The 22,127-nt window shown below is 63.2% G+C and overlaps 4 protein-coding genes across 4 annotated transcripts; 2 read left to right on the top strand and 2 right to left on the bottom strand.

Moving 5' to 3' along the window:
• Positions 1-34: 34 nt before the first annotated feature.
• On the bottom strand, positions 35-6,155 carry APBA3 (amyloid beta precursor protein binding family A member 3). Its single transcript, XM_021528271.3, has 10 exons — positions 5,433-6,155; positions 4,944-4,983; positions 4,389-4,534; positions 4,170-4,256; positions 3,488-3,646; positions 2,962-3,141; positions 2,569-2,781; positions 1,915-2,034; positions 1,046-1,186; positions 35-950 (listed from the first exon to the last, which is right to left on the bottom strand). The coding sequence occupies exons 1-10, from the start codon at positions 6,093-6,095 to the stop codon at positions 879-881; spliced, it is 1,821 nt and encodes a 606-aa protein (XP_021383946.3). The 5' UTR covers positions 6,096-6,155; the 3' UTR covers positions 35-878.
• A 446-nt stretch (positions 6,156-6,601) lies between these two features.
• On the top strand, positions 6,602-7,997 carry MRPL54 (mitochondrial ribosomal protein L54). Its single transcript, XM_021528294.2, has 3 exons — positions 6,602-6,693; positions 7,349-7,505; positions 7,750-7,997. Exons 1-3 carry the CDS (start codon positions 6,618-6,620, stop codon positions 7,880-7,882), a joined length of 366 nt encoding a protein of 121 aa, XP_021383969.1. The 5' UTR covers positions 6,602-6,617; the 3' UTR covers positions 7,883-7,997.
• A 982-nt stretch (positions 7,998-8,979) lies between these two features.
• On the top strand, positions 8,980-15,568 carry LOC110469493 (mucosa-associated lymphoid tissue lymphoma translocation protein 1). The gene is made up of 17 exons (XM_021528270.3): positions 8,980-9,001; positions 9,684-9,825; positions 10,375-10,541; positions 11,023-11,153; positions 11,264-11,417; positions 11,756-11,934; positions 12,045-12,141; positions 12,298-12,345; positions 12,440-12,475; positions 12,856-13,059; positions 13,208-13,385; positions 13,674-13,748; positions 14,177-14,304; positions 14,372-14,518; positions 14,749-14,906; positions 14,996-15,130; positions 15,220-15,568. The coding sequence occupies exons 2-17, from the start codon at positions 9,689-9,691 to the stop codon at positions 15,472-15,474; spliced, it is 2,229 nt and encodes a 742-aa protein (XP_021383945.1). The 5' UTR covers positions 8,980-9,001; positions 9,684-9,688; the 3' UTR covers positions 15,475-15,568.
• Positions 15,569-18,517: 2,949 nt separating this feature from the next.
• RAX2 (retina and anterior neural fold homeobox 2) lies at positions 18,518-20,955 on the bottom strand. Its single transcript, XM_021528293.2, has 2 exons — positions 20,713-20,955; positions 18,518-18,961 (listed from the first exon to the last, which is right to left on the bottom strand). Exons 1-2 carry the CDS (start codon positions 20,953-20,955, stop codon positions 18,518-18,520), a joined length of 687 nt encoding a protein of 228 aa, XP_021383968.2.
• Between the last annotated feature and the right edge of the window lie 1,172 nt (positions 20,956-22,127).

Raw genomic sequence — 22,127 nt, 5'->3', positions numbered from 1 at the left:
GTCCCTCTGCAGCTCCTCAAATGCAGCCTCCCATATTTCCCAAAATTTTTATTTTTAGGGCAACCAAGCACACAGGCACAGCCAGGTCAGCACTGCTGCAGCCCTGGGGGCCCACAGAGCTGTTCACAAAAGGCTCACAGCCCCAGGGGCTGGGCAATGCCATGTTCCCTTTTGCTGCTCCAAGGGCTGTGGCTCCGGGCTGGGCTGTGCATGCAGAGTGATTCAAGGCAGCACCAGGGAAAAGCTGAAGCAGGTTCCCAGCTTGGTGCAATGTGTCTAACGGAGAGTTTGCACACCAACAGGCCTCTGGCCAAGCCACAGGAGCAGAGGAGGTGCCAAGAGTGCTTCTGCCCTTAAGGCCAAGTCTGGGAGTTGCTGGGTATCACTCAGGGATGCCAGTGTGCACCCACACAAGGCTGTGCAGGGTCAGTGCTACTCTGGGGCTGTGCTGGCTGAGCTCTGGAGTTGAGATGTGCTTCCAGCACCATCCCCAGCTTGGGAAAGGCACCATTGGTGAGTGTCAAAGTACAATAGTGAGTGACTGGATGGTGGAACTTTCACATAGGGCCCCCTCTCCTCCCACCAGCACAAGGCCAAGGTGAGGGACCCTGTGCAGCAGCAGGACAGCCACTATGCAGGCACTGTGAGGTGGGAAGAGGTAATTGGAGGGCAAGAGGTACCCAAAGCATGGCGCCTCAGGCCTTGATGCTGCTCAGACTGGGTATCAGTCCCCAGTGTCCCACTGTGTCCTGTGTAAAACAAAAGAGGTGCAGACTTAGGCCCTGCTGAGGGCTCTGATGCAGGGCTGGGGCAGAAGGCAGAGCCAGTCCTGCCCCTGCAGCCCCAGGCTCGCTCCTGCCTGCCCCAGGCATGGTGGCTCAGAGGAAGAGGGGCTGCTCCTGCCCCGTCAGCAGACGGTACGTGGAGGCTGGCATGGTCTTGATGTGCACCTAAGCAGAGAGGCACAGATTAGAGACCCCAGCCCGGGCTGGAAGGTGCTGGTGCACAGCTCTGAGCCCAGCGGCTCCGTGGGGGCCCGGCTCACCTCGCTGACCGCCTCGCTGAGGATCTGGATGATTTTCTCATGTGGCGTGGCCACCACGCTCTGCCCGTTGATCTCGATGATGCGGTGCCCCACGCGGATGCCACCCCGCTCCGCGATGCCCCCGCGCATCAGGCTGCAGATCTGGGAGCGGGGAGCGCTGTGAGAGCAGGGCTGTGCCCACAGCCCAGCCCTGTCACCGCTGCTCCAAACCCTCACAGCCCCGGAGGCTCCGGCCGGAGCTCTGCCTGGGGTGCACACCTGCTCCAGCCCCTGGGCACACAGGCAGGCAGGGATGTTCCTGTGCATTGCTGCCACCAGAGTGAGGTGCTGAGCTGGGGCCAGTGCAGCCCCCAGGATTTTGTCCCCCAGCTGAGTCACTGAACCCTCCTGCTCCCCTCAGGCTGGGGCTGCAAAGACTGAGCTGCTCCCTGGGGCAACAGGAGAGACCTACAACTCCTAGGGGGAGTACCAGTTGGTGTGCAAAGTGGCTGTGCCATCCACCCACCCAGCTCCCACTGAGCCCAGGAATGCCCCTCTCTGCCTTCCCAACAAAGCCACAGGAGAGCCCATGGCAGGGAGTAGCTCAGGCACAGGGGACAGCAACAACTGTCACTGAGATCATGCCCAGAAAGCCAGGAAGAAGCCACCACCCTGAAAGCAAACAGCTACAGAGCACCAGGGAGAGGGATACAACTACCAGTGCTGCAGAAAGGCTGTGAGGAGCTTTTTGCTGTGCACAGCAGAGCTCTGTGACCCCTTGGCCTGGGCAGGCACATGCAGTGTGGGAGCTGAGCACCGGTCCCTGGACACAACCAGCTCTGCTGCCCCTCAGTAGGCCCTGGCCCAGCTCCCATCCCACGGGCACTCACCACACCATTCTCAACACAGAAGCCCAGCTGGTACTTGGAGTCAGGACGGCGGATGATAGCCGTGGTGACAGGGGGACAGCGCACAATGTTCAGTGTCACCTCGGTCTGGTGCTTCAGGTCCTGGAAGGTGGGATGGGGCTTGGTCAGATTTTGGAGAGCTATTCAGACTGGATGAGGGGCGATGCAGCCATGTTGTTCATGGGAGGGCTGAGGATTAGCAACTTGTATGCAATGGGGAAACTGAGGCACACAAAGGGAGACTGCAAATACAAATCCAGGGACAAGAATTTACAAACCCAGCCCAAGACATCCCTGACCCTGAGGCTATGTTGTCCTTGCTTTCAGCTCCTTCCCATCCTACTGAGAGGTAGATGATGCAACAAGTTCCCTTCAGGACAGGTGCCTGCCTCCTCCTCCACCCTCCTTTTCAGACAGGGCCACAGCAAGTACACTCCCCAGCTTTGTCCCTGCCTTCCTCCAAGCACTCCAAGCAGGAACTGCCACAGCTTGCAGGACAGGTATGACCTCTGCACACCTGCCTCCAAAGCTGGGAGCCCCAAGGGACTCCTGGTGTCACACACACTCCCAGATCACTCACACCAGTCCCCACCTCCCTCTTGGGGTGAGGCAGGAGGTCACCGTGGCCTGGCTCACCCGGATGATGCTCTGGCAGGTGCCCAGGGGCAGCCCCACCAGGCTGGTCCCGTTGACCGACATGAGGCGGTCCCCGATGCTCAGCTCGCCCGACCGCTCTGCGGGGCCCCCGTGCATCAGGTTGGCGATGACCACGGTGGGCAGGATGGAGCCCCAGCCCGACTCCACAATGGCGATGCCCAAGATCTCCCCCTTCTGCTTCCGGATGCACACCTGGGGGGAGAAAGGTGGGTTACAGTCATAACCTCCAGAGCTGTGGAGCACGTGTCCCAGCCCACAGCTGCACTCGCAGCTGGCTGGGATGGGTCTGGTTTTGTAGGGAGCACCTCAGCTGAACAGGGAGCCATGGAGTGGCTTCCCCACATTGTCCCCACCCCTCGGAGCAGGTCTTACGTCCTTGCAGTTCTCCTGCCGGGAGAAGTGGGTCAGCTCTGTGTTGTACTGCTCCTGGTCCTCCAGGGCACGGCTGTACTGGCGCGGGCTCAGCTCGTGGGGGTCGATGCTGTTGGCCTCCAGGAAGCGCTGGTAGGCCACGCCGAACGCCTGCCCGATGGCCTGGGCGATCACCTGGGCCTGGAGAACCACAGGGGCTGTTCCTGCCTACAGCTCAGGGCTGGAGCCAACAGCTCCCAGTGCCCTGCAGTGCCCAGCACAGGAACCATCCTTGGGAGCTCCAGGGTGTCCTGGCTCCTTCCCTGCCGGAATGGGCCCCTGTGTGGAGCCAACCCTCCCCTCCACTTTGCTCGCTGGGGCTCTGCGTGTGACAGAGATGCTCAGGCTGGGCTTCTGCCCTCTCCCTGATGAGAAGGAAGGGCGTCTTTGCTGCAGCCCCAGCCAAGAACATCCAGTTATTACAGTGGGATGGGACTCAGGTCCCCAGGGCCACCCGCCCACAACAGAGACCCATGTGCTGCCTCACATCAGGTGAGTGGAAGACGTGGCAGATCATCTTGTAGAGCCGCTTCTCCTCTGCCATCTCCGAGCGCCGCGGCAGCTTCCGGCGCGCCATGAGCACCACCAGGGAGCCAATGTCGGCAATGTAGGAGATGGTCTGGAGGGAGTGGTCCATCATGGCCTCCTGGCAAGGGGAACAGGCAGAGTTCAGCCCCCTTGGGGCTGTCAGACCCTGTGCACACCCCAAGCCTGCTGGCAGTGTGAGCAGGAAGGGTTTGGCTGCGGTGCTGGGATGTGGTACAGCTGCCCAGTACACGCTGGCCAGAAACCATGTCTGTGCCAAAAGGTACAAACAGATCCTTCATCGAGGACTCAATTGTGTCCCTGGGTATTGCCAGGGGACAGGACAGCTCTTCCCTCTTGCTATAATTCAGAAACTCATCCTGAGGCAAAGAGTTCTCCAGATTTCAAGCCTGGGATCCCAGCAGCTCCACAGGGTGCAGGCTGCATGGGAAGCCTTATGCAGCCAGAGAGGCAAGGACATTACAAGGATGGCTATGAAGTGACATGCCCCCCCCAGACATGTGTTCTCATCCATAGGCTATCACTGGGCACCTGCTGGCGTGGGAGCAAAGCTGAGATCCTGAGACCAAACAGAAATATTTAAGCAGCCATGGAGCCATGTGGTTACTGCTGTTCCTGCTCACCTGAGTGTCAGCAGTGAGCACCTTGATCCTCTGTGTGGAGACAAACAGATCCACTTCCGTCATGGGCTGGGACTCTCCCTCGGGTGCCTGCAGAGCGATGGAGAGGTCACAGGACCCTGCTGGGACCCAGCCCCACAGCCAGGTGCCCTCAGGTATATCCTGAGTGCTACCCCGCACCCACAGGGGGCAAGGCAGCCGTGTCCCCCATCCCCCCTGCACCTTGATCCTGTCCACCGCCTCCTGGGCCTGCGCCATGCGGACGCTGGTCGGGGGGTTCCTCTCCGAGGCCAGTTGTGTGGAGCCCAGGTACTTGGCCCCAAAAATCACACCATCCAGCAAGTCCTCTGGGTCACAAGGGCCTGGAACTGAGGCGTTGGGAGGGACTGAGCAGAGGCTGCTCCCCCACCTCTGAAACTGGGGGGTACCAACTCCTGCTGCCTTGTTAGCTGTGTTCCTACACACAATGAAGCAGCTCAGTGCTTGGTACATGGGCACATGGCATCACCGGGGGACCAGGGCTGTTTCCCTCTTCCCTTGGGAATACATGGTGCCCCTTTTCCCCCAAGGATAACCCCTCCCTGATCCCTGACACACCTCCATTTCCTCAGCAAAGGCTCAAACAAGCCACGTAGAGCCTGGTACACCCACTCTGGATGGGTGCAGAGCTGGCTGTTCCCTCCCCAGCCGGGACCCCAGATCATGCCCATTCAGGGTCAGAGCAGGTGGGGCAGGACTCCTGGATGCTCTTGCTGCTCAAGCACAGAAGCAACTCACCCTCTTTGAAGGCTGGACAGGATGATGCGGATTCCCTGTTCTGCAAAGCAATGAGAGCAAGTGAGGCTGTGGCTGGGACCTCAGGAATTCTGCCTGACCCTGGAGCAGTGGGACAGTGGGCCCTGGAGCAAGGGCAGAGCATCCCTGGGTATGGGGGAAATGGCATAGGGCTCCAGGGTTGGACAGGGAGGAGCAGGGTCCTGGGGCAGGAGGGGAGGATGGTCCAGGATCCCAGGACCAGAGGAGCTGCTCAGACCCACCAGCCTCTGCCCCAGGATACACATGAATCAGCCAGGCACGCAAGTATGCATTCAGGGCCAAAGCTGGAACTGAGGGTCTTGTCTAGGCAATCTTGCAGCGCAAGGCCCTGCAAGACCCGAGGAAAGTCATTCCTGGCTCTCCTTTGCCCCCATCCCAGACCCCAGGAGGGATCAGAGCCAAGGGGCAAGTCCTGGCTCCTGCTGCCCCACCGCAGCACAGTGCACTCACAGTCACAGCGCCCTGAGGAGGCTGCTCTGTGCCGGGGACCAGAGAAGAAGGCAGGGCTGCCCATGCCGGCTCTGGCGAACCTTCCCGAGCACCCTCGCAGGCAGAATTGTCCTCGCAAAGCCCTTCTTCGTAACACCAGCTGCCAGAAGGTTCTTCCTCTGAGCTCTCTGGCCTCCCCAGCCCTTCAGGCTTCTCCACAGTAGCCGGTTCCTCCCGAGCCTGCATTATCTCCAGGTTGGTCCCAGCCAGGACATCGGAGTGGGCCAGGGGGGTCTCGGCAGCAGCCTCAGGCAGCCCCCCCTCATAGCACAGGAGGTTCAGCAAGTCCTCCCGGTCAGCCTCGGCGAAGAGCAGCCCGTGGCAGGGCCGGTCGCAGGCGGAGTGCCGCGGGCAGCAGGGACGCGTGGCCAGGCCCCGGCCCGTGGCCACGTGCAGCGGGCACGGCCGGCACCGGCCCGGGCACTGCCCGCGGCCCCGCCGGCCACCAGCGCCCGAGGGGGACGGCGAGCCCTGCTCGGGGGCGGACGGGCAGTCGCGGAGCTTGGGGTCGAGGGTCTCAAGCTGAGCCAGCAGCCCTTGGATCTCCGAGGGCTCGTCCTCCACATCCTCGGTCCACTCGGCGCTGGGCGCGGCGCGGGGCTCGGGGGTCTCGTCCAGCTCCATGCCCGCGGGCTCGGCGCTGCTGGGCGTCCGAGGGGCGCTCCCGGCGCCGGGCTCCCAGCGGGCAGAGCCCTGCGGCGCCTCGGGCAGCGCCTCCGCTCCCATCGCCCTTCCCGAGCCCCGGCACGGCTCGGTCCGGCCGCCCGCGCCTCCCGCGAGCGCCGGGGCAGCGCCGGGCCCCGGCCCCTCCGGCCCGGAGCCGCTGCCGGGCTGCGGGCCGGTACGGGAGAGCTCCTCCGGCCGCCCGCCATCCCCACGGCGCCCAGGGGCGGCCGGTCCCTCCTCCGTGTCCATGGCCCGCGGCTCCGCGCTCTCATCGCTGCCGCAGCCGGCGGCAGGGAGCGCGGCCTGGAAGTCCATGGTGATGCCGGCGTCCATGGGGCCGGCGGCCCGGCAGGGGCCCGGGCCGGGCGGGCTCGCTCACTACCGGCACCTCCGGCCGGGACGGGCCGGCCCCGCCGCCGTTTCCGCTCGCCCCGCGCAGGCGCGGCCCGGCCCCGCCCGGCCCCGCCGTGCCCCGCTCCCATGGCCGCCCGGGGGCTGCTGCGGGCGGCGGCGGCCGCGCTGCGCGCCCCGGCCCGCGGCTACGCCAAGAAACCCGGTGAGGCCCGCACGGGCACCGGCCCGGCCCGCGCTGCTCGGCCCGGCCCCGTGTGTCCCCCGTGTCCCCGTGTGTCCCCGTGTGTCCCCCCGTGTGTCCCTGTGTGTCCCCCGTGTGTCCCCCCGTGTCCCCCCCGTGTGTCCCCGTGTGTCCCCCGTGTGTCCCCCCGTGTACCCCCGTGTGTCCCCGTGTGTCCACCCCGTGTGTCCCCCATGTGTTCCCCCACGTGTCCCCGTGTGTCCCCCCGAGTGTGCCCCTGTGTCCCCCGTGTGTCCCCCGTGTGTCCCCCGTGTGTCCCCACTGTGTCCCCCGTGTGTCCCCCGTGTGTCCACCCCGTGTGTCCCCCATGTGTTCCCCCGTGTGTCCCCCCGTGTGTGCCCCTGTGTCCCCCGTCCGTCCCCCCATCCGTCTCTCCGTCCCTGCTTGCCCCGGTCCTGCGCTTCTCGCCCCTGGTACCGGCCCTGCCCTGCCCCGGTCCCAGGGCCCTCCCCGGTGGTGCCGCCGCCCCAGCTCCATTCCTCGTGCCCCCCACTTTCACCCGGCCCGGCCCTGTTAGCGCCCCGCGATGCCCTTGCCCTCGAGTCCCCATCCCTTCCCCTGCCTGCATCCCTCACCCTGCCCTCGCCCTGCCCTCACCCTGCCCTTCTCCCCACAGCCGCCAAGTCCAAAGGCAAGGGTGTGCCAAAGGAGGTGTTGAAGGGGCCGGAGGTGTGCACCGACCCCACCATGCTCGCCACCCACGCCATGGGGGTCAACTACTTCAAGGAGGGTCCGGAGGTGGCCCTGAAGCCCGAGTCCGAGTACCCCGACTGGTGCGTGCTGCCCTGCTCCCCTCTGTCCCAGAGGTGCCATCCCAGGGGCTCAGAGCTGTGTAAGAGGGACAGGGAGGTGTTCTGCGAGGAGGCAGACTGCCCCTCTGCAACGCAGACACCTTCCCCAGGGTCAGGACTGTGGGGTGAGGGATCTGCACATCCTGGTCACTCATGTCCTTTGCTCCATCCCGTGCTTGTTTCTTTGTCCTTCCTGCGGCCTCACATCCTCTGCATTCACCCCCAGGCTCTTTAAGATCCACCTCGGGCCCCCCAAGAAGCTGGAGGAGCTGGACCCCAACTCACTTGAGTACTGGAGGCGCCTGCGGAAGTACAACACATGGCAGCGCAACAAGCTGAAGAAGGGCAAGAAGATGTAGGTGCTGCTGAGCTTGGGGCTTCCCAGTGTGCCAGCTCAAGTGGCACTGGAACCTGCCCTGGCTTTTGGTCTCTTCTCTTTGCTGTAAATAAGAAATAAATCTCTGGTGAGGCTGATTTCTGTAATAAAGTCTGTGACAGACCCTTGGCAAGCTCGGTGCAGGTCCCCTCCATGCCAAGGGCTGAGGCAACACAGGCCACACAGTCTCAGGTTTTTGGTCACAGAGAGAGCCCACACTGCCCATGGGTGCTGCTTCATCACCAGCTGTACCATGGCAGCTGGGGTGAGGGCTCCGTGGGGCTGTGGGGTGGGGAATGACCCACCCGTGTCACTGCGTCCCTGGCCAGTGGATCTCGGGGCCTGAGCAGCCTGTGCCTGGGGCTGGAAGGACAGGGGCCAGGCTTTGGCAGTGCGGTTGGGACAGCAGGCAAGGTGAGGGAGAAACGTGGCCTGCTGCAGTGCCACCCCAACACCATGCGCTCCTTTGCTCCTCCAGCAGCAGGAGCAGTGGTGCTGGGATGCCAGGGCTTGGCAATGGGGCCTCACTGCCTTATCTCTGCTTCTCCTTGGGCAGCTTCAGCCTGGCAAAGCCCAGCAGCCTCCCCTGGCCCCAGTTCGGCCTGTGTTAGGCACACCTGGCTGAGAGGTGCCTCTGTCACCTCAACTCACCTCCACCTTGGACTCACTGCCCTGCAGCTCCTTCTGGGCTCAAGCTGGGCTCTGGGGAAAAGAGGTGCCTGTGGGTTCCTGCAGGGAGGAAGGGACAGTGCCGCCTCTGCCTGGCTGGGCACGCCGGGGCCGCGTGCCCTGTGACAGCTCTACGCCCACGTGCTGCACAACAGGAAGGAAGAGGGAGGGAAGCAGAAGTGCTGTGCTGCTGCGCGGGGGCGATTTTTGGGGAGATTTTGGGCTGAACCCTCATTTTCTCTGTGTGGGGCTCAGTGCACAGCTTCAGAGCTGGTGGGGCTTGGCCATACCCCGTGGTGAGTGCCCATCCCTGCCCAGCCTGCAGCTCACCCTCCCCTCATCACCCCCAGTGTGTCCAGATCCCGAATCCAGCAGCAGGTGAGCAGACGGAGCACCTGGGTCCCTGTCCTCTGTCCTGGAGCACCCTGCTTGGGTGAGTGTCACCCAGCTGCTCAGGGCAGCTCAGTCCTGGAGACAAGGGCCCTTCTGGGGTGGGTTGTTGGGAAGGGACCTGAGAGGAGGAGGGAGCTGTCCATGTCCAGGTGATTGGTGTCACACAAACCTTTCCCAGGACTCAGGGCAAGCTGACCTGGGTCCCAGTCCCAGGACCCCCATGGACCTTATGCTGACCCCCCTGTAGGCCCCTCATGGTGGCTCCAGAGCCACCATGCACAGGCCTGGTAACAGCAAGGGGGCTGCTGCTGCCCCACTGGGGCCTCTGCCAGAAGGAGAGGGGTACTGAGGCCACCTTCTCTGTGTCACCTGAAAGGACAGGGAAGGTGACGGGGGCTATCCCCTCCTTCTAGTTCTGTGTACCCCAATCCATGAAGGTCCCTTTCCTGGGGCCAGGCTAAAGTACCCTGGCTCCTCGCCCAAGGCGGGGGGTGAGCGGGGTCCCCTGTGCCACCCAGCTCGCAGGATGGCAATGCGTGTCATTCCTGCCGGTGGGCAGATCCAGCAGCGCTGCCCAGCCAGGTCCCAGCACCTCCTCAGGCTCCTGACACCGGGATCGCATTGTTCTGCCCTCTGAATCACCCTGTGCCAGAGGGTCCGGTGGGGCACGGGGGCCTGTCACCCCACCACCCACTGACAGCCCGTCCCCTCGGCGTCCCCAGGAGCGATGGGGGACTGGAGCATGCCCATCGGCTCGCTGGGCGAGGACGTGGTGGCCCGGCTGTGTGAGCTGCTGGACAACGCCGGCCGGGGCTGGCGCAAGCTGGCCGAGCTGGCCGGGGCCGAGAAACGCTTCAGGTGCAGGTAGGGCTGGCGGAGCCCTGCCAGGGGCTGTCCCCGACCGGGTTACCACGGGCACAGCTCTGCCGGGGGCTGAGCGAGGACGGGTCAATTCCCCCGGGCTGGGCTCCCGTGCGCCCCGAGAGAAGGGGCTGTAGCCGTGGCTGTGGCCGTGGCCGTGGCTGTGGTTGTGCTGTGGCTGTGGCCGTGGCTGTGGCTGTGGCTGTGGCTGTGGCCGTGGCCGTGGCTGTGGCCGTGGCTGTGGTTGTGCTGTGGCTGTGGCCGTGGCCGTGGCTGTGGCTATGGCTGTGGCTGTGGCTGTGGCCGTGGCTGTGGCTGTGGCCGTGGCTGTGGCTGTGGCCGTGGCCGTGGCTGTGGCTGTGCTGTGGCTGTGGCTGTGGCCGTGGCTGTGGCTGTGCTGTGGCTGTGGCTGTGGCTGTGGCCGTGGCCGTGGCTGTGGCTGTGCTGTGGCCGTGGCCGTGACCAGGGCCATGGCTGTGGCTGTGGCTGTGGCTGTGCTGTGGCTGTGCCCATGGCCGTGGCTGTGTCTGTGACGGCTGCGGACGCTTGCAGCGCGGAGGAGCTGGAGATGTGCTCGCTGAAGGTGCTGGAGCCCCGTGGCAGCCCCACGCAGTGCCTGCTGCAGCTCCTGGCCGAGCGCGACTGCAGCCTGCGCTACCTGCTGGGCTGCCTGGAGCGCATGGGGCACCACCAGGCCTGCCGCGTCCTCAGCGCCGCCGGTACGGACGGGCGGCGGAGCCGGGGGCTGGAGGGGAGCACCGGGCAGGGGCTCAGCAAGAGGAAATGGGCATGGGGGTGAAGATCAGCAATTCCTGTTGGGGTCTTGCTCTAGTAGTGAGGTGCTGGGCAGGCAGGGTGGAGCGGGATGCATGCAAGAGGATGAGATAGGGTGGGATGTGGTCTCATTGGACGGGACAGGACAGATTTGGACAACATAGGATAGGGCAGAGCAGAGTGGGATGGGATAGGCTGAAACAAGATGAGATGCATAGATGGGATAGCACTGAATGTGCCAATGGGACAAGGTAGGATGAGATGGTTGGGATAGGACAGAGGTGTGGGATGTGATAGGATGGGCTGGGCTGGGAGAGGAAAATCTGTGGTGGGTGAGGGTGGGGCAGGATAGATGGGACTAGATGGTATGGGGTGGTGCAGGACAGGGAGCTCAGCCAACCCAGGCTGGTTTCTCCTCTCCCACAGTCCAGGATGTGATTCGCATCACGGTGCAGCCAGAGTCACAGGTGGTGGTGGAGGGGACACAGGTGTCCCTGACCTGCTGTGCGACTGGCCCACCAGGCCTCGCGTACCAGTGGTTCTGTGGGAGGCAGGAGGTGAGGTCCCGCTGTGCCACGCTGAGCAGGGTCCCCACACCCTGCCCATGGTGAGGGACCACATGGGTAAGAGGGAGCACATTACTCCTTGGCCTCCTCCTGTCTTGTAGTTGCCTGGAGCCACATCCCCAGAGCTGGTGATCGACACAGCCACTCCTGCGGGCCAGCCTGAGTGGTACATCTGCCGGGTGAACTGTGGGGCCACCTTCACTTTCTCCAGGTGGGCTCAGGTGCAGGTGGAGAAGAGCAGCAGCCCCAGCTCAGGTGGGTCTTGAGATCTCTGTCCCTGGGCTGGCAGCTTTGGGCACCACTTACCTAATTGGGACATCTCCTGCAGGACACCTCTCGCCCCATCAGGACAGGGATGGGTCCTGAGTGGTATCATTTGCCATGTAAGGCCCTGGCTCAACTGTGAAGGTCTCTGGGCTTGCTGGGGTGATGGTGCCCACAGAGGAGCCACATGTCCTATGTCCTTCTCGTGCCTGCTGCCTCATGCCATCCATGGGTGCCACGGCCTGTGGGTGCAGAACCTGGGCCTGGAGCAGCACTGCAGAGTGCTGCCATGGCTGGGTACCTAATTTGCCACCCCGTCCCTTCCCCAGCCAGTGGCTACTGCCCGAGCATGGCAGGGCTGCAGATCCTGCGGCAGCCGCGGCCGTGCCGCCTGTCCGAGGGGGACACGCTGGCGCTGGAGTGCAGAGCCATTGGCAACCCCCCACCCCAGTACCAGTGGTTCAGGAACCGGCGCCCCGTGGAAGGGGCACAGGCACCCCAGTTTCAGGTATGGAGGGACCTCTGGCATGGCACAACATGGTATAGCATGGCACAGTGTGCCCCAGTGCAGTGTGGTCTGGCACACTGCCCCAGCCTCCTGCTCTGTCCTGCTGGCAGGTGAAGCTGGTGACAACAGCTGAGCGGGGCAGCTACTCCTGCCACGTGTTCAACCTCTTCCACGAGGTGTGGAGCCAGGAGGTGGACGTGGAGATTGGTGAGGGCCCCTGGCAGACCTCTGTGACTCCCCACCTGCTCTGTTCCCAATAAAGCCCTCATGGCTGTGCAGTTTTGTGCATGCTGGGAGCTGTGCATGCTCCCATGCTGGGAGGTGATGCCAAACATAGGGTTCCTGATGTCCCCTCTGCCACAGGTCCACGGCTCTTCACCTCTGGAGGCTCCTGGCAGGAGGGGGATGGAGGTAGGTGGGGGCAAAGTGGACAGATCTGTGCTGCTCTGCCTGCTCTGCTCCCCTGGCACTGGAGGACCATGGCGCAGCATTTCTCTCTTCCCAGGCTCCCTAGAGCATGGCAGCCCTGGACAGCTGTATGGTAAGAGCCTGCCCAGGAGGGGCTGGTGGCCCGGGGGGGGTTCTGTCTGTTGCCAGTGTCACCATTGTCACCCCATAAGGCTTTACCTGGCCGGGAATGCTTTGGGTGCAGCATACTGGAAGAGTGAAACAGCGACCCAGCCCCAACCCGAATTAGGAGAGCAGATCAGCAGCTTAACCCTCAACCCAAATCCCCAACCCTAACCCTTACCCATAACCTGAGGGTTCAGGGATCAGCAAGGCAGGGATGCCATAGGGCATGTTGGTACCCAGGGACCGTGATGCTGGCCAGAGCTGGGTGTGACCTCTGTGTGCTGGGGGCAGCATGGAGCGCAGGTGTGTCCCACTCTGTAACAGCACCTCCCTCTCCTGTCCCTGCAGCCACAGACAAAGTGGCGCTGCTGATCGGCAACATGCACTACCTGCACCACAAGCAGCTGCAGGCGCCCATCATGGATGTTCACGCCCTCGGAGCCCTCCTCTGCCAGCTCAACTTCAAGGTGGTGTCACTGCTGGACCTGTGCAAGGCTGAGATGCAGATGGCCGTCGATGAGTTCCTCCTGCTCCTTGACAAGGGCGTCTATGGTGCGACAGCACCCGCCAGGGTGGCTCCAGCCCGGGGGGAGCTGGGTGGTCTAATGCTGGTGGAGTCTTGGGGTGCAGCCAGGCAAGAAGCAGGTGCTGGCAGGTCGGGGGGTGTCACCATTTCACCTGCCCTCCTTTCCCCCAGCAGGTTTGCTCTACTATGCTGGCCACGGCTATGAGAATTTTGGCAACAGCTTCATGGTGCCCATCGATGCGCCCAGCGCCTACACGTCAGAGCACTGCCTGTGCGTGCAGCGGGTGCTGCAGGAGATGCAGCAGCGCCGCACCGGCCTCAACATCTTCCTGCTTGACATGTGCCGCAAGAGGTGACCCAGCCCTGCCACCCGCCTGGGACAAGCTGCCACTCGGGGAGAGCCAGGACAGGGGCTGTTGGTGGTGGCTCCTGGGGGCGGGTAGCAGGGCACCCCCAGGGTCCCATCTAAACCCACTGTCTTTGTCTAAATGCCCCAAGACTTCACTGCCCCTGTGAGCTAGCACATGCTGTAATGGGGGGGCAGAGGGGCACAGAGCAACCCTCAAGGTTTGGTGTGCTTTGGGGTGGGTTTTGGTGGGGGGACAGGTTCTCACTCTGTCCAGCTTCTCTTCTCTTGCAGGAACCTCAATGATGACATCATCCCGCAGGTTGGGGTGCTGGAGGTCACGGCCAACATCGTCTTTGGCTATGCCACGTGGGTCCCCTCCCACCATCCCCTGGCACAGGCAGTGGGACTGAGTCTCCCTGCCTAGCTCAGGGGCTCAGACCCCCACGGCTGCATCCCTCACCCTTGATGCTGGAGGGGCTGGGCAAGTTGGGCAAGTTGGGCAGTCCCTCACCGGGTAGGGAGGTGCCAATGGCACTGCTTGGCTTTGTGCAGCACCTGCATGAAGCTCCAAGACTCCTCCAGAGCACAGGGGATTGGGCTGGTGATGCTTTAAGCATTCAGGATCTGGCCATGCTCTCGCCTGTGCCCAGCACAGTGGCCAGATGGTGTGATAAGAACAGGAAGAGTGCTGGGCACCCAGCTCTGGCTTCCTTAGAGCTGTCACCCTGTTGAGGGCCAGTTCCCAGGGAGTGCCAGACCCCATGACAGATCCAACCACTGCCCTGTCCCCGCAGGTGTGCGGATGCCGAAGCCTATGAGCTGAGCCAGGGTGAGCTCTCCAACGGCATCTTCGTCACCTTCCTCAAGCGCTGGCTGCTGGAGGATGAGAAGATCACGGTGCTGCTGGACAAGGTGGCTGAGGGTGAGTGAGGGGCAGTGGGGAACAATGACCCCCCTGGTGGCCCCTGCCAACCCCTGTGCCCCTGCAGACATGGGCACTCTGGAGATCACACGGGGCCGACAGGCACTGGAGCTTCGCAGCAACCTCTCAGAGAGACGGGCTCTGACAGACCCCATCTGCCCCCCGGGCCAGGATGAGTCCTCTGCCAGGAACCTGCAGTGGGCCAAGGCTCATGGTGAGTCACGGCCACCCTGTCCCAAGCTGGCATCGAGAGGGGGGGACAGTCCCAGGAGCAGAAAGAGGCTGTGAACATCCGCTGGGTTCCTCCCACCTGGAGGAGAAACTGCCAGCACAGAGCCACCAGCCTGGAGACAGGAACAATGAGTTGGCAGCCCTGCCTGTGGGCACAGTTCCGGCCCTGAGGCCCTGCAGGTCCCAGCCCTGTGCTCCGTGTCCCCTCCCCAGTCCTGCCGGAGAGCCGGCACCTCCGCTTTGACTGCGGTGTCACCGTCCAGCTGGGCTTCGCTGCCGAGTTCTCCAACATTATGATCATCTACACGCGTGTGGTGGCTGCCCCCAAGGACATCGCCCAGTGTGAGGCCCGGCTCACTGATATTCCCGAGGTGGGAGCAGCTGCCGAAGCCCCCGCCAGGGCAGCGCTGGGGAACGGGGGGGAACCGTGCTGCTCTTCACGTGGATGCTGTCATGGCAGGAGCTGGATGTGGACCTCAAGTGCGCCAACAAGGAGAGCCCAGAGGAGCTGGGCAGCCCGCTGGCGCCCGTCTGGAGCCTCAGCTGCCCCTCCTGCTGCCTCTACAGCCGGATCTGTGGCTTGCAGAAGCTGCGGGTAAGAGCCATGGCGAGCGGGGCTGGTGTCAGGGGCACGCTGTGACAGCCGTGCCAGGACAGGAGCCCACGGTGCTGCTGTTCCTGCAGCAGGAGCTGGCCTTCACCGTGTGCCTGCAGTACCGCTACCAGGGCATGGATGACTTTGTGGAGGAGCGGCAGCGGGTGAACGTGGGGCGGCCGCTCATCGCCAAGCTCAACCTGCAGTGGGCAGCCCCCCCGTCACCAGCCCACAGCCCCCTCTGCCCCTCTGCCCCCGGGAGCTGGGGGGTAGGGGAGAGCTCATGGGTCAACACCCCTGAGGAGAACCTGAGCCCCGAGGGCCCCAGCTCCCACACCCCATAGAGGACAGGGAGATCCCATCCCCATCACCGCAGTCCCCTGGTGCCACGCCTGTCCTGCTGGGAGGCCAGGGGATGGAGGGGGTGCAGGTGACATGCACAGAGGCTGGCCTTCGTCCTGGCTTGTGCCAAGGGGTGCAGGTCTCACAGCACAGCATGACTGGGATTGTGGGCCCCAGCCACACGTCCCTGGGCATGGCAGTGCCACCCCCACATCCCTGAGCAGGGCCAGTCCCACATCCCTGGGCATGGCAGTGCCACCCCCACATCTCTGAGCAGGGCCAGTCCCACATCCCTGGGCATGGCAATGCCAGTCCCATGTCCCTGGGCAGTGCCAGTCCCACGTCCCTGGGCATGGCAGTGCCACCCCCACATCCCTGAGCAGGGCCAGTCCCACATCCCTGGCATGGCAGTGCCACCCTCATGTCCCTGGGCAGTGCCCGCCCCACATGCCAGGCCACCACCAGGCAGTGCCAGGGGCAGAGTGCCCGGAGACCACGGCTCAGCAGGCTCGAGGCGTCATGCCTGGGCAGGGCTAGGTTCGTTCAGGCCTGGGAGAAACAGAGAGAAATAAGCAGCTTAGGGGGCAAATCCTGCGGGAGGAGATTACAGGGGGTGGGAGCGGGAGGGCTCCTGCTCGGCCACGAGGGGGTGGGAGCATCCCCTGGTACCCCCAGCGCTCCCAGCAGCACCCACTGCTCACAGTACAGCCCCAGCAACCAGCCCCAGCTGGGCAGTGAGCGATTTCAGGACAGGATTGGGATCTAAGCGGGGAAAAAATTGCCTTTTTGCTTGAATTTTTCCCACACAAACTCCCACATGCTGGGGCAGGCTCCAGTGGGTGTCCACCGAGGAAAGCACCAATAAAGTGGTCCGGCCAGGCAGATCGGCGCTTCTGCGCCCTCCCTGCGTTTACATGACATTTTCGGGGCCAGAAATCTTGCCCGTCCCTGCAGGAGGTGCGGCACTGAACCGGGCGCACCCACGGGAGGGAAGAGGGGTACCCAGCGCGGGTACCCCGACATTCCCCGTGCCACCCCAAGGAAAACAGCTCAATTCCATAATTGACACAAGCCCCAGCGCCAAGGGGCCGGGGCGGCGCATCCTCCCCGCGGGGCCCCTCGGCGCGGCCCGGGAGCACCCGCGCCCCAATTAGTCCGGGATCAAACGGGCCGGGCGCGGCCGCTCCCGCGCCGGCCGCGCTTTGTCGGCGCTCGGGAGGCGAGGGGCGCCCGGGCTGGCGCCAGCCTCGGCAATTATGTCATGTGAAAAGCGCAGCCCCATTGAGCGCGTCCCGTCCCCCGGATCAAACCCCATTACTTCCGCAGCCCTGCCTTCATTATCTGCCGGCCGGAGCGCGCCTCGGCCGGGGCGCTTCACCCCATTAGGCGGGCCGGGGAGCCGGGGAGCATCGATTATGCGTTTAATGGCTTGTTAGAGGTTTAATTGTCGCTAACGAAACGGAGGAGCAGCAGCAGCCGGGGGACGGGGCACAAGGAGAAGGGTCTCGCCGGGGTCAGTGCCTCGCCTGGCCCCCTGGCATCCCGGCCAGACCCGCCCGACCCCGCGGCTCTGGAGACGTCAAAGTCCGGCCCGGGGGGTTTGGAGCGGGTCAGACCCCGGCTGGGGGGGCTGCAGGCGGCGGCGCTGGCACTGAGCAGGGTCTGGGCCGGGGGACGCGGTGGGGATGGGGCTGCCCCAGCACAGCCCCGGCTGGCGGCTCTTGTCAGGTCCGGAGTGGGAAGATTTTCTGGGGAAAACCTTGAAAAGTTTTGGTGGGGGGCGGGTTGTCCCTCGTCTGGCTCCTCCAGGGACTGGGGCTCCCCAGGAACCTAGGACATTTCAGGGCATCCCAGGGACCCGGGGCACCCACTCACCCAGGGATAAGCCCCCCTGTCTTGTCGTCCCAGCTGTGTTTAAGCCCCTTAAATCCACTGCGGACTCAGCCGTGTGCTGGGGCTCTGCTGGCCTTTGCCATGGTGAGGGTGCTGGTGCCACTGGCTGTGCCCTGAGCTCCAGCGGGTGGGCAGATGGGACAGAGCTGCAAAGACGCCTTGAGGACATGGCACCTTGACACCACCCCAGCTCCCACCCAGCAAGGAACACTGGCAAGGGGTAAGCCAGGTGTGGTGTGCCCCAAGAACCCTGTTGTGGTGACCCCAGGGCTCACAACTGGCCGCCTCCTCTCACCATGGGCCCTCGGGGGTCCCACTGCTACCCATCCTCCCATCAGCACAATTCCAGCAGCCCTCTGCCACTGGCGCCTCTGGGGGTGTTAAGGCGGGGGGCAGTGGGCACAGCCCCCAAGGGACCTGTGACAAGCTGTTGAGGCCACGGAGCAGCACAAGCCAGTCCCAGATCACCTGTGCCTGGACCTGGCCCAGCCCTGCACGCAGCATCCCGAGGGAGCAGGGCAGGAGGGTGGCAGGGATGGTGCTCCTGTGGCCCCATGGAAAGCTCCTTTCTGGCAGAGGCTTGGCAGCCACCCTGCACGACCGAGGCCCCGCAGCACCCGACTCCAGCATGCAGCAGCCGTCCAGCTTATCTCTTTACTCACAATACACCCGTGCTCTCGGCGCATCTCCTGGCACGACAGCAGCGTGCCCCAACGCAGCTAAAACATCCCCCCAAGTACTCCCTACAAAACTAGAGCTTTCTGTTCAGTTTTGTTTAAATCTGCAGCATTAAAAAAAAATTAATAATAATGGAAAGGGGAGGGGGTGTGGAGAAAGGAGGTGTCCAGCTGGGGTGTGGTGGGTAGCCAGGTGGCACAGTGGAATGCCTGAGTCTCAGCCAGGTCCTCAGCTGATCTTGGTGCCTCAGAGAGGCAAAGGAGCTCTCCTGGAGTGCTTCCCCCAGCCGTGGGGTCCTGCCAGCACAGCGAGTGGCTCCCCTGACCCCACGGGTGCTGGGTCAGCGTGGGGAAGAGGCAGCCCAGCATCCCTGCCCGGTGCCAGCCTCGGTCCTGCTGAGCACCCGCTGTCCCCCCTCGCCCGCCGCGGGGCCGAGCCAGGACGGCGGCTGGGGAGCTCGGAGGGGAGCGTTCATCAAATGGGCTGCCAGGTCTTGTCAATGGTCTGAATGTGCTCCTTGGCTTTCATGCGGAGCGAGGCGATGCTGGAGCTCCTCTGGTCCACCTCCTCCAGCGGGTACTTGTCCACAAAGGGGGTGCTGCACTGGTAGGGCGCGGGGGCCATGGGCTGCATGCCCTGCGCCATCGGCGGGGGCGTGTTGAGGAAGGAGTGCCCAGCATAGGGGGGCTGCAGGGCCTGGGGGGCTCCCATGAAGCCAGGGATGCTGTGGACCGTGGTGGCACTGGAGATGGGGGATGTCAGCCATGGGTCGAGCGGGAGGGAGTTGCTCATGGGCCCCACGTTGGGGGTCATGGGGGGCCGGTTGAAGGACAGCACAGGGGTGTCGTGGAGCTTCATGGAACTGGCCTCCATCTTCTCCTGCCTCCTCCACTTGGCTCGTCGGTTCTGGAACCAGACCTGCGAGGTGAGAGCCAAGGTGAGCTCATTGTGCCCAGTTGGACCCCTGCAGTCTGCCCCACGTGCTGGGTCCCATGCAGGGTGCCCCATGTCTCTGCCCCCATGCAGGTTGCCCCATTCTGCAGTGTCCCATGTGGGGCACCCCACAGGGAGCACTCGAGGTGGGGGTGTCCCATATGAGGTACCCCATCCCACCAGGGCTGTCCTACAGGGTTCCTGCAACCCCAGCACCTCTGCCAGACCTCTTTACAAGCCCCAGAGACCAGGGACATCCCAAGGTGTGGAAGTGAGAGGTCTAAGCACACAGCCCCTTTTGCTCCATGGGAAGCTGCACCCCAGCGCTGCAGACTCCCAGCAGCCCATGGGACAATGTTATCTGACCTTCCCAGCCCCTTGGTCACAGCTTTTATAAGTTAAACAGCCACAGTTGTGCCAAAACCAGCAGGAACAACAGGGACCGGCGACCCAGATCCGGCGGGGACGTCTGGCCCTGTGGGAACTGCTCATTAAAGTGCTGGTCCCCATGTTCCCAGAGCAGCACAGGGCACGGGGGTCTGCTGCAGGAGGCAAAGGGGAGGAAAGATGAATGGCTGGGTGGGAAAGGGGAGGGTTCCACGGGCTGCTCACAGCTGTTGGTGGACACTGAGCTGCAGAGCTCAACCTGGAGAAGAGGAGACTCAGGGGGGACCTTCTGGCTCTGCACAACTCCCTGACAGGAGGGGACAGCCTCAGGGTGGGTCATGCTCTGCTCCCAGGGAGGAAGGGAGAGCAGAGGAGGAAACAGCATCAAGCTGTGCCAGGGGAGGGTTAGGTTGGAGATTAGTGGAAACTTCTTCCCTAGGGCAGTGGTGGAGTCCTCATTCCTGGAGGGACTTCTAAGACATGTAGATGTGCACTGCACTTGGGGACATGGATTGGTGGTGGCCTTGGCAGTGCTGTGGGAGCTGTTGGACTCTATGGACTCAGAGCACTTTTCCAGCCTGAATGATTCTGTGATTCTATGAAACTGGTTGTTGCTCAGAGAGCTCAGCAGAGGTATTTTTATGGTTTGGACCCCCACAAAAAAGGCTGCACTGGGGCTGAGGCCTGGAAAATTCAGTTCATTTGTTTGGGGGTTACTGCTTTCATTCACAGTGGGTTTGTTACTTCAGCTCCCTGACCCTTTCTGCCTCCTGCATCTCCCCCCATCAGTCCAGGCATGGTGAGAAGAAGACTTGTGGGACCCCAGGCTCTTCCCTGGCTCTGCTGTCCCTGCATGAGCCTCCCCAGCCCCACTGCCTTGCCAATCTGCCCTGCTCCAACAGGCTTAAAACCCTCAAATCCAAGAGGATCTTGTGCTTTCCCAAAATCCTGGAAGGAGCTACAGTCAGCCAAGGTGGGCTTTGTGCACACTTTCCCACGCGAGCAGCAGGAGGGATGGGAGCAGCCACCACCAGAAGGGGGGAAAATTTCTGAAAACCATCTCTGTGCCCTAATGGAGTCTCTGGCCCATGGGCCCAACTGAGACCTTGTACATCAAACTGGGACCCCGTGGAGGAGCAAGGCTCAGCCATTAAACCCTTTCCCTGGCTTTGCTGGGAGCAGCTGGCTCTGCAGAGATGCCGCTCCCATCAGAAGCTGTGGGGAAACTGAGGCACAGAGGGAGGCATTGGCACTAGAGCTCAGAGCTGAGCGGAGCTCTCCGGCACCTTGGGGTCCCTCTGCCGCCACTCAGGGACGGATCCAGGGGGCCGAGGCGTTGTCCTCCCTACCTGCACGCGGACCTCTGGCAGGTTGACCTTCATGGCCAGCTCCTCGCGGCTGTACACGTCGGGGTAGTGGGACTTCTCGAAGGCGCGCTCCAGCTCGTGCAGCTGGTACGTGGTGAAGGTGGTGCGGTTCCGCCGGTGCTTCTTCTTGGGCTGCTCCTCCTCGGCGGCGGCCGGCGGGGTGCTCTCGCCGTCCCCCGGCTTCCGCAGGTCACCCAGGTCCCCCTCGCACTTATTCAGGAACATGGTGGCACCTGAAGGGGCACCGCAGAGTTAGAGGGGCACGGGGGCTTTGGGCACTGCAGAGTTAGAGGGGCACAGGGGATTTGGGCACTGCAGAGTTAGAGGGGCACGGGGGCTTTGGGCACTGCAGAGTTAGAGGGGCACAGGGGATTTGGGCCCTGCAGAGTTAGAGGGGCACGGGGGCTTTGGGCACCGCAGAGTTAGAGGGGCACAGGAGCTTTGGGCCCCACAGAGTTAGAGGGGCACGGGGGCTTTGGGCACTGCAGAGTTAGAGGGGCACAGGGGCTTTGGGCACTGCAGAGTTAGAGGGGCACAGGGGATTTGGGCCCTGCAGAGTTAGAGGGGCACAGGGGCTTTGGGCACCGCAGAGTTAGAGGGGCACGGGGGCTTTGGGCGCTGCAGAGTTAGAGGGGCACAGGGGCTTTGGGCCCTGCAGAGTTAGAGGGGCACGGGGGCTTTGGGCCCCACAGAGTTAGAGGGGCACAGGGGATTTGGGCACTGCAGAGTTACAGGGGCACGGGGGCTTTGGGCCCCACACGTGTCCCCAGCCCAGGGATGGATGCACAGGTAAAAGGAGGGATGGGAAGGTAGCGTGGCCCTAGGACCAGGTTATGCAAAGGCATAATCCTCTCTGCCACAGCAGAGGATCCCGGGGCTGTGGTGTCCTGGGGCTGATCCACAGTCCCAGGGACTGACCCGGGTCCTGGGGACTGACCCAGAATCCAAGGGATGCCTCACACTTGGCTCTGCTGTCAGATGCCACCGGGCCAATGAACCCACAGGTGCTAAAAGTCAGAGTTCCTCTAAAATGGAGGATTTTATGAAAGTGCCATCACAGAGAGCCAATCTGATCTCTCTCTGCCCTGGCCTGGAGGGGACAGCTGGGTTAATTCCCTCCTTCCTCCCCAGCTCCTCTTGCCCAGCCTCTTCTGTGGTGAAGGCTGGCCTGGAACCCTGGAGGACCCAGTGTCAGTCCCCAGGCTGGGCAGGAGTGACCCGGCACTGTCCCCCAGCTAATAACTGTTTTGGTGATGCTTATAAGCATTTTCAACCCTCACAACGTTTCATCTTTAAGCTTTTTATCCGGCATCTGAAATCTTCCTGCAGTATTTGCAGGGGATTAAGGGTCTCTTTCCACCAGGAGGATGTCAGCAGACATGGAAATGGGGCAGAAA

Source organism: Lonchura striata, chromosome 28 (genome assembly GCF_046129695.1).
Source record: "Lonchura striata isolate bLonStr1 chromosome 28, bLonStr1.mat, whole genome shotgun sequence".
NCBI lineage: Eukaryota > Metazoa > Chordata > Aves > Passeriformes > Estrildidae > Lonchura > Lonchura striata.
This window is presented reverse-complemented; position numbering and strand designations above follow the sequence as displayed.

Bases quoted from the DNA above. Each gene is read 5' to 3' on its own strand.
- APBA3 (XM_021528271.3), bottom strand. From the start codon at position 6,095: ATGGAGCTGGACGAGACCCCCGAGCCCCGCGCCGCGCCCAGCGCCGAG. The intron at 4,257-4,388 runs GTGCAGGGGGGA...ATCGCTCTGCAG, and splicing joins AGGCGGTGGACAGGATCAAG to GCACCCGAGGGAGAGTCCCA. The intron at 3,647-4,169 runs GTGAGCAGGAAC...TCCCCTTGCCAG, and splicing joins TGCTCACTGCTGACACTCAG to GAGGCCATGATGGACCACTC.
- MRPL54 (XM_021528294.2), top strand. From the start codon at position 6,618: ATGGCCGCCCGGGGGCTGCTGCGGGCGGCGGCGGCCGCGCTGCGCGCC. The intron at 6,694-7,348 runs GTGAGGCCCGCA...TTCTCCCCACAG, and splicing joins CGGCTACGCCAAGAAACCCG to CCGCCAAGTCCAAAGGCAAG. The intron at 7,506-7,749 runs GTGCGTGCTGCC...ATTCACCCCCAG, and splicing joins GAGTCCGAGTACCCCGACTG to GCTCTTTAAGATCCACCTCG.
- LOC110469493 (XM_021528270.3), top strand. From the start codon at position 9,689: ATGGGGGACTGGAGCATGCCCATCGGCTCGCTGGGCGAGGACGTGGTG. The intron at 9,826-10,374 runs GTAGGGCTGGCG...GGACGCTTGCAG, and splicing joins GAGAAACGCTTCAGGTGCAG to CGCGGAGGAGCTGGAGATGT. The intron at 15,131-15,219 runs GTAAGAGCCATG...CTGTTCCTGCAG, and splicing joins GTGGCTTGCAGAAGCTGCGG to CAGGAGCTGGCCTTCACCGT.
- RAX2 (XM_021528293.2), bottom strand. From the start codon at position 20,955: ATGTTCCTGAATAAGTGCGAGGGGGACCTGGGTGACCTGCGGAAGCCG. The intron at 18,962-20,712 runs GTAGGGAGGACA...CTCACCTCGCAG, and splicing joins TGCCAGAGGTCCGCGTGCAG to GTCTGGTTCCAGAACCGACG.